Below are 9,865 nucleotides of genomic sequence, written 5' to 3'. Positions count from 1 at the left end.
ATGAACTTGCAAGTGCGTATTTGAAAGGTCTGACAGCCTAAATCTCCACACTTTGCTTTGCTGCATATTTTGTGATTTTAAATCTGCTGGGGTTCTCTCACCCAAGTGTTTCGCCCCTGCCTTGGATCTTGGCCTCCAGGGAATTCTCCTTATGTATACCCATTTCTCCCGTGCCAGTCAACAACTAGCACCAGCTCTTCATGGCCTCAATCAGGAGATGTTCACAGCCCTAAATGGTGGTGACTGAATCTGGAAACTTATCCCTGTTGCTGAGCTAGTCCCCATCCCCTTTTGAGGCCTGTACAACAGACACTCGGGAAATGTTCACATTTTTTTTTTAATTTATTATTTATACCCCGCCCATCTGGCCGGGTTCCCCCAGCCACTCTGGGCAGCTTCCAACAAAACAGAAATTCTAAAATACAGAGATCCATCAAACATTAAAATACAGAAATCCATCAAACATTAAAAGCTAATCCATCAAACATTAAAAGCTATCCATCAAACATTAAAAGCTACATTTGTTCCACTGTCAATTCTGGTCAAAGGTTTCCCCTGCCTTTTGCAAAGTTTTACAAAACTGCACAAACCTCTTTGGTTGGGGATGACAGTGGGACAAAATTCATGAGTGCAGACATTGTGGGCAATGATAGCTCTATTTTAACTCTTTGCTTCTCTGTTCAGCCTTAGGCATTAGGCTACTTGTGTTCTATATTTGTATGAGCATACTCAAGCCTTGCATATTTCTCGGCTTCATCCCAGGAATCACCCTTTGGGACCAGGACTCGCTTCAGAAGGACTTGTGTATCAAACCACAACCCAAGGCTGAATATGAAATCATTGCATCTGACTCCATCGATGATAAGGCCTCCGCCCTCAATGTCTCAGCATCACTCAAGGCCAGTTTTTTGGGGGGGTTGGTTGAAGTGGGTGGATCAGGCAAATTCTTTCAAGACACCAAGCAGTCCAAGCAACAGGCCAGAGTCACTCTGCAGTACAAAGCTACCACCAAGTATTCACATCTGACCATGAGCCATTTGGGAATCCAAAATGTCTCTTACCCAGCAGTTTTTGAGCATGGGACAGCCACCCATGTTGTCACTGCCATCTTGTATGGAGCCCAGGCTTTCTTTGTGTTTGACCGAAATGTCTCTTCTTCCGAGTCCGTGCAAGACATACAAGGAAGCCTCAAAGTTATGATTAAGAAGACGGTCACTATTGAAGGCGAGGCATCCATCCAAATGAACAACCAGGAACAAAACCGTGCCAATCAGTTCAACTGCAAGTTCTATGGAGATTTTTCTCTGGAGAGCAATCCGGTGACTTTTGAAGATGCCATGAAGGTCTACACTGCTCTGCCCAAAATGCTGGGTACCAATGGGGAGAAGGCTGTGCCTGTGAAAGTTTGGCTGTACCCACTGACCAAGCTAGATTCCAGAGCAGCTAAGATGGTGCGTGAGATCAGCTTAACACTGATCTTTGATGCTCAAACTGTCTTGGAGAAACTGAATGAAATCAACATGCGATGCAATGATCTGACTATGAATCCTGCTGTTGAAAACTTCCCAGAATTAAAGTTGAAAATCAAGAGATTCAAGGATCTGTGCAAGCAGCACAGGCAGACTTTCCAGAAACGACTGACAGGAATCTTGCCTTTGATCCGGGGAGGGGGGGAAGAGGAAAGAGTTCTGGTGGACATCTTAACATCCATAAATCAATCACCCTTCAATAGCCAAAGTCTCAATAAATTTTTGGACACCAAGGAACAAGAGATAAACATGGTCAAGTCTTACCTTGATATCCTGAGTGGGATAGAAACCATCTCCTCCCAGAATAAACTGGAAGAGGTAGTGCTTAACCACCAGAATGAATTTGTGGTCTCATTTACATTCACCTCTTTACACAATGAGGAACCATTTTTAACCAGTTTACAACACTTTCTTCAGGAAGGACCGACAGATCCTACAGGAGTCCAGAATGCACCGGAGGAGTGGAATGTTTGGTTTCAGGAGAAAGACAGACAGAGAAATGCTCGGAAAGCTGCCAAGTCCATTGCTGATTTTGCCCAAGTCAATAAATCAAATGGGAAGACCCGGTTCCTTGTGGCTTCTGTCTCAAATCAGGACAACCCAGGAGTTTCCATTTACCTTTACAAAGATGGGGAGCTGATCAGCAGCAACTTTGAGCTGCCCTCAAAACCTCTCCCTCCCCTGGTTGGCCGAATTGGACATGACCATGTGCAGCTGACATTTCAACCAGCTGAGTATGGGAGGGCTTCAATCTCCAGCTATCAGGTAGAATGCAAGATTGCAGGAGAAGGAAACTGGGAGATGGTGAATACAGACAGCAGTCAGGAGACATTCCAAGTGAGAGGGTTGAGGCCAGACTCAGAATACCAGTTTCGATACTCTGCTAGGAGCAAACCAGGACTTAGTGAGACTAGTGATTTGAGTAGATCTGTAAAGACACTTCCTACCAGCCCTCCTGGGACACCAAAAAAGAGAACAGCAGAGTCTTCCAAAATCAGTATTGTCTGGGAGAGCCCAAAGGTCATTGGAGCTGATATCAAGGAGTACAAAGTGGGGTACAAAGTGGTGTACAGTGAAGAGGCTGGAGAGGCAAAAAGCAAGGACAAAAATGAATGGGCTGAAAAAAGAACAGGGAAGAAAACAGAGTTCTGTGAGATTGATGGTCTGAAGCCCCAGACATCCTACAGGGTCAGAGTCTCAGCCATGTGTGCCGGTGGGGCTGAGAGTGAGCCCAGCGAAGAGATTGAGGTTTCCACATCATTAGAAGGAGATGAGAAGAGAGTAGCTTGTAAATACCTCCAAGACAGCATCCAGGTGGAGGATGGGCCACCAGCAGTGTATGCTCTGCCCCTGGAGCGCATATCGGATGTCTCTGGATCCTGTCCAACATACCAGCTAGGGAAAGAGAACATGCAGCTCCATAACAAAGTGATTATGGTGATGGGGGCAACAGGGTCAGGGAAAACCACTCTCATCAATGGGATGATCAATTATGTCCTAGGTGTGCAATGGAGAGATGATTTCCGATTCAAACTTATTCATGAAAATACCAACAGAAGCCAAGCTCAAAGCCAAACATCAGAAGTGACCACCTACGTCGTCCACTACCAAGAGGGTTTCCAAGTCCCCTTTTCCCTCACCATTATTGACACTCCAGGATTTGGAGACACAAGGGGAATAGAGCATGACAAGTTGATAACAAAGCAGATCCGGGAGTTTTTCTCCTCCCCAGGGGGCACTGATCATATAGATGCCATCTGTATTGTCGTCCAGGCCTCTTTTGCTCGTTTAACTCATGCCCAGAAATACGTCTTTGACTCTGTGCTCTCCATCTTTGGCAAAGATATAAAGGACAACATCCAAGTCCTGATCACATTTGCAGACGGACAGACCCCTCCTGTTCTCGAGGCCATTAAGGAAGCCAATGTACCATGTGCTAAGGATGCCAAGGGCACCCCTGTGCACTTCAAATTCAACAATTCGGGACTGTTTGCCAACAATCCCGTGGAACCTGGAGGCAACTTCAATTTTGATGAAATGTTTTGGAAAATGGGCACCATGAGCATGAAGACCTTCTTTGATTCATCCCACACGCTAGAAACAAAGAGCTTAACATGGATGAAGGAACTGCCCAGGGAGGGAAAAGACCTTGAAGCTACAGGTAGGTAGCCGTGTTGGTTCCCCCCCCCCCGACCTTGAAGCTGTTATTGTAGAGATACAGAGCCCAGGAAGGTGAGGGGCCATGCAGACACCCTCAGCAGGCTGCCACTACCAGTGACCGGACCCCGCCCAGCGTCCGTTATGAAAAGAACAGTTAAGTTCCTTTTACCTTTATCAGAGTGTTTTCAAGAAAGACAAAGTGACACAAATCTCATGAGAATACAACCCTTTATTGTTTAACAAATAATAAGAGCTCATCCATTCACTCATTCACTCCACTCATTCATACTAACCAGATAGTTGAACCTACTAAAAGAGATGGCCAGTCTCTTTTAAGAGTCAATGGATGGCATCCTCCTGCAGGTAGGACAGGACGCAAAGTTCCCAAGGCCTTCCAGGTCCTTATATAGTCTCAGGTCCCCATATAGTTATATTGTCTTGTATTGAAGGGGGTTGGACTAAATGGTAGCTGTCGCCATGCTGGTTCCTCAAATAGATATGAATAGTGATAGTTGAAAACAGTTTGGTTTCCATCATATTTTCATACTGTCTTTATGACCAGCTTTCGACATGTCTTTTTTAAGAACAGTCATTTATCTCAATCATGTTCTCAATGTATCCCTTGGTTCACCCAGACATGTTGTCTTACCGCTCATCCTGTCTTGCACAGTCCAGTAACTGGTTCACTGTTCATCTATTCAATATTCAATAGTTTGATAATGGTTCGTTATCTCAGTCTATTTTCAGCCTTTGAAAGCTGTCTGTCCACAGTCAGGAGATAGCAGGCTTCCCAGGGCAAGCATAAGATTGGGCGGTGGGGAGAGAGACTGAAGCAGCAATGACTGGACGCTCTCTAACTTTGTGTTCTGACTTGCCCTCCCCATGGCAGCCCCATTGTGCTCTGCCCCACACCCCTGCCAGCAATTTTATGACTACCGCCTCCCACCACGCTCTATCCTAATTCAAAATGTACCCCCTGATCCAAAATGGTCAGTGGCCATTTGACCCAGCTTCCCATGAAAGAATGCTTTCCCATGTCAAGAATGCTTTGATGGTGTTTCCTGCTCGGCAGGGGGTTGGACTGGATGACCCTTGTGCTCTCTTCCAACTCTACGATTCTATGATTCTATGAAAGGTGGAAATAATAAATTTCTGCTTTCCAAAGCAAAATGAAACACAGCCAATCTCTGAAATCCTCGCTTTGTGGAATTTGTGACGCAGTTCTCCAGCCGGAGTTCACAAGAACACATATAATTGTGAAAAGGACATACAAAGATGCATTTTATTAGGAACAGTGTATTTGTTTATTTCAAGTGTCTTGCAAAAGCATGTATGTAATTTACAAAGGTTAGGAGAAATTGACACAAAAATACAGCTGAACTTTCATAATGGTTCAAAAATAAAAATAATGCATTTCCACAGAGTTTAAGATGGGGAAAATGAGACACTGAGAGTACTGGATTGATCTATCCACTTCTATGAGGGCTTTAGGGAACTGCGGACAGTTATGTTATTATTTTCATAAAATTCCTTGAGGTCTCAATCGCAGAAAACCTCAAAGCACTTTACCAAAAGAATAAAACAACAGGATTGTGATTAATAACAATGAAAACAGCCACAAATTAAAACCAGCATTGTAAGTACAGTGGAACCTCGGTTTATGAACACCTCGGTTTATGAATTTTCGGTTTACGAACGCCGTGGACCCATCTGGAACGGATTAATTCACTTTCCATTACTTTCAATGGGAAAGTTTGCTTCAGTTTATGAACGCTTCAGTTTACGAATAGACTTCCGGAACCAATTACTTTTTTTTTTTAATGAATTTATTGAAGATTTTCCAACACACACATACAGAAATACAAAACATACAGATACACACACTTGCACAATACAAAAATACAAAAAAATACAAAAAAGCAAGAAAAAATGCAAAAAACACAAAAACAAAAACAAAACAAAACAATATCAAAAAACAATATCTAAATCTTAATCAAACACCTTTTGGACTCCCTCAACCTCCCCCCCCTTGGGTCCCTATTTGAATATTGTTTAGACAGTATTCATTGTAATTATGCCAATTTTACACATTTTCTCAAATCTCTATTCTTATTTCTAACCCCAAATCCTATACTTCTAATTCCCTTTCTTCATTATATAACTTTTTCCCTTCTGCCTATAATTTTTATTAACAACCAATCATCATTCTAATATTAATTCTTAAATCATAAATTGCTACAAACCATTATAACATTACTCCCCCTCCCCCCCAGGTCCAGATTTTCCAGAAGATTGTAGCGAAAGTCCATATAACATACCAGTGTCAGGCCATTTCAATCATCCATCTCTAACCACATTCAAAATCTATTAACCCACTCCCACCCTTTCCCACAGTTTCCACAAAAACCTTTCCTCCCACTTCTGCAGTTTCCCACCTGTACCTTTCTGTCTACCTTCCCAGGGGACGCCCTGCCCTCCCTCTCTCACTAGGAGGACAGGAGCCCTCTCTGGTTCATCTTTGAGGAGATTTTGAGTCCAATCCTTTTTCTGTTCCACATCTCTCACTTGTGGAACATACTGCCATTCTTCTTCTTCTTCCTCTTCCTGTTGTGTCAATTCTTCCTGTATCATTAAATTGTTCAGTGTTGGTGCTTTCTTTATATCCTCCACATCCAATCTTTCAACTTCTGTATTAATTCTTCTTTCCATGCTGCTTTCTCTGTTCACCTCTGTTGATTGTTCATTGTAGTCCAGCGACGAAGCGCATTCCCGCAGTAAGTTGGTGTAAACATTCAGTCCTTTTTTTTTATGTCACGCAGCTCTGCGAATATTCTTTGCCAAAATTGTTCTTTTCCAGCTGCTGGGTCTGAAGCCATCTTGTCTGTTCTATTCCCGTGGGAAACCCACCAGCCCCACTGCAGGAAATGGCGGAGGGTTTATTCCGAAACATTGTAATCCATTTTTGCCCGATCTGGTTACTTTGTCCTCAATCCAATCACTTGTATAAATTTGTAATTTCAAAACCTCAAAGTCAATCGCCGAGGCCTCCGGAGCCCTGGACCTGGCTTCAAAGGGCTCAAAGTCCAATTGTTAATAAATTAGTTGCTTCCTTCTCTTCCCGACAGGGGATCTGTTTACTGTATCACAGTCTCACAATTAGGAGAGGTCGACTTCCTTTTTTAACCTCATCCGTGGCCAAATCTTTCAAATTTTTAAACTCTTCTTATAATCTTTTACTCACGGTTTCCAAATTGATGTCATTTGTAACGAAAGAATCCACTGCGTTCCGCCGCCAGCACGAAGCTTCGCTGCTGCGAGGGTAACGATGGAGCTTAAGATGGCCCCCACGACTACCACCCCGATCTTCCCGGGGCTCTCCTCGAGCTTTCCGGTGAGTAGGGGAGTCGGGATCTGGGCACTGCAAATCACTTCGTCCCCATAAAGTTCAATATGGGGCTCTTTTGGGCAGCCGCGGCGCTTTCGCGGCTTCCCCCCCCCCCTCGCAGAGCCGGGCTGTCTCAGAGCTTGAAACAGACCCCGCCGATCGGCGCTAGCAGTAGACCGGAAGTCTACTGGACCCATCTGGAACGGATTAATTCACTTTCCATTACTTTCAATGGGAAAGTTTGCTTCAGTTTATGAACGCTTCAGTTTATGAATAGACTTCCAGAACCAATTACACCCATGCTTCGGGTTATGTACGCTTCAGGTTGAGTACTCCGCGGACCCATAAACTCCCTCGGTTTATGAACACCTCGGTTTACGAATTTTCGGTTTACGAACGCCGTGGACCCATCTGGAATGGATTAATCCACTTTCCATTACTTTCAATGGGAAAGTTCGCTTCAGTTTATGAACGCTTCAGTTTAAGTACTCCGTGGACCGTCTGGAACAGAGTAATCCACTTTCCATTACTTTCGATGGGAAAGTGCGCTTCAGTTTATGAACGCTTCAGTTTATGAACAGACTTCCGGAACCAATTGTGTTCATAAACCGAGGTAGCACTGTATGTGAGTAGCCTTGTTTAAACAAAAATGTTTTTCGCAGGTGGCAAAAAAAACTTAGCGAAGTTGCAGTGCCTGAGGTCAATAGGCAGGGAGTCTTCGTGCCGCCACACCGAAAGAACGATTTCTTATCAATGCAGAAGAGATATTAGGTGGCACCCGTAACTGGGCCCATTCTGCCAATCGAAGCCGTCCAGAGACCACATGTGGGGTCAGGCGATCTCAGGGCTAAACTGCTCCCAAACTGTCAAGGACTTAATATCTTGAGAGCAACTCCTTGAACTTGGCCTGGCAGCAAATCGGCAGCCAGGGTAGGTCTCTGAGCTCAGGCGTCATAATAATAATAATAATAATAATAATAATAATAATAATAATAATAATAATTTATTATTTATACCCCGCCCATCTGGCTGGGTTTCCCCAGCCACTCTGAGCGGCTTCCAACAGAAATATTAAAATACACGAATTTCTTAAAGATTAAAAGCTTCCCTAAACAGGGCTGCCTTCAGATGTCCTCTTAAAGTCTGGTAGTTATTTTTCTTTTTGACATCTGGTGGGAGGGCGTTCCACAGGGCGGGTGCCACTACCGAGAAGGCCCTCTGCCTGGTTCCCTGCAACTTGGCTTCTCGCAGAATGATGGGGGTGGAGATGCTCCTTCAGGTATACTGGACTGAGGCCATTTAGGGCTTTAAAGGTCAGCACCAACACTTTGAATTGTGCTCGGAAACGTACTGGGAGCCAATGCAGGTCTTTCAAGACCGGTGTTATGTGGTCTCGGCGGCTGCTCCCAGCCACCAGTCTAGCTGCTGCATTCTGGATTAATTGTAGTTTCCGGGTCACCTTCAAAGGTAGCCCCACGTAGAGCGCATTGCAGTAGTCCAAGCGGGATATAACTAGAGCATGCACCACTCTGGCTAGACAGTCCGCAGGCAGGTAGGGTCTCAGCCTGCGTACCAGGTGGAGCTGATAAACAGTTGCCCTGGATACAGAATTAACCTGCGCCTCCATGGACAGCTGTGAGTCCAAAATTACTCCCAGGCTGCGCACCTGGTCCTTCAGGGGCACAGTTACCCCATTCAGGACCAGGGAGTCCCCCACACCCGCCCGCCTCCTGTCCCCCACAAACAGCACTTCTGTCTTGTCAGGATTCAACCTCAATCTGTTAGCCGCCATCCAACCTCCAACCGCCTCCAGGCACTCACACAGGACCTTCACCGCCTTCACTGGTTCTGATTTGAAAGAGAGGTAGAGCTGGGTATCATCCGCATACTGTTGGACACCCATCCCAAACCCCCTGAGGATCTCTCCAAGCTGCATATAGATGTTAAAAAGCATGGGGGAGAGGACAGAACCCTGAGGCACCCCACAAGTGAGAGCCCAGGGGTCTAAGCACTCATCCCCCACCACCACTTTATGAACACGGCCCAGGAGGAAAGAGCTACTTGCTGCTGTCAACAATGGTAGTATCCTGCACTCATTGCAACTTCCAGATTAGGCACAAGGGAAGCCCCACATATTTTAGAAAGAAGCGAAACACTATAAACTAGATTAGGCATCCCCAAACTTCGGCCCTCCAGATGTTTTGGACTACAATTCCCATCTTCCCCGACCTCTGGTCCTCTTAGCTAGGGATCATGGGGAGTTGTAGGCCAAAACATCTGGAGGGCCACAGTTTGGGGGTGCCTGAACTAGATGATATAAGAGCAGCCTTCAATTCTTTCCCCTTTCTCCCTCTTTCCCTTTTTCTCTGCAGGGCCCTGATCCATCCTCGGGAAGCATCTGCTGGAGATTTTCCATCAGCCTGGAAACCTCCTCCTTCTCTTCTCCAGCTGCCTTGTTATTCAAAGCAAAGTAGTGATTCCTACAATCCTTAACCAGTTTCAGGAGCGCCTCATTTTCGGACTTCTCCACATAGCCCTCCAAGGATTCACCTTTCAAATCCTCTTTGTGGGTGAACAAGACAACCACGCGCTTCCCGAAATTCTTCCCAAACACCTTCTTGACCTTTTTAGCAGTTTTCTTGTCTTCCAGAGTGAAACAGCCCACGGTGATCACAAAGACCAGAACATAAGGACTGGACTTGCAGGGTTTTTTGATCCCTCGCTTGTGTTTTGCTTGTGTTTTGCGAGAGATTCTGAACTAGAGACAGTGAACTAGATTCTGAACTAGAGA

General features: G+C 45.1%; 1 protein-coding gene across 1 annotated transcript; it reads left to right on the top strand.

Annotated features, from left to right (window-relative positions):
* The first annotated feature begins 719 nt into the window (after positions 1-719).
* Positions 720-9,609, top strand: LOC118078786 (neoverrucotoxin subunit beta-like). Its single transcript, XM_060281074.1, has 2 exons — positions 720-3,690; positions 9,447-9,609. The coding sequence occupies exons 1-2, from the start codon at positions 720-722 to the stop codon at positions 9,452-9,454; spliced, it is 2,979 nt and encodes a 992-aa protein (XP_060137057.1). The 3' UTR covers positions 9,455-9,609.
* The last annotated feature ends 256 nt before the right edge of the window (positions 9,610-9,865 follow it).

This window comes from Zootoca vivipara, chromosome 12, assembly GCF_963506605.1.
Source record: "Zootoca vivipara chromosome 12, rZooViv1.1, whole genome shotgun sequence".
Taxonomy (NCBI): domain Eukaryota; kingdom Metazoa; phylum Chordata; class Lepidosauria; order Squamata; family Lacertidae; genus Zootoca; species Zootoca vivipara.
Note: the sequence above shows the minus strand (reverse complement) of the source record. Positions and strands in the feature narration are given on the sequence as shown.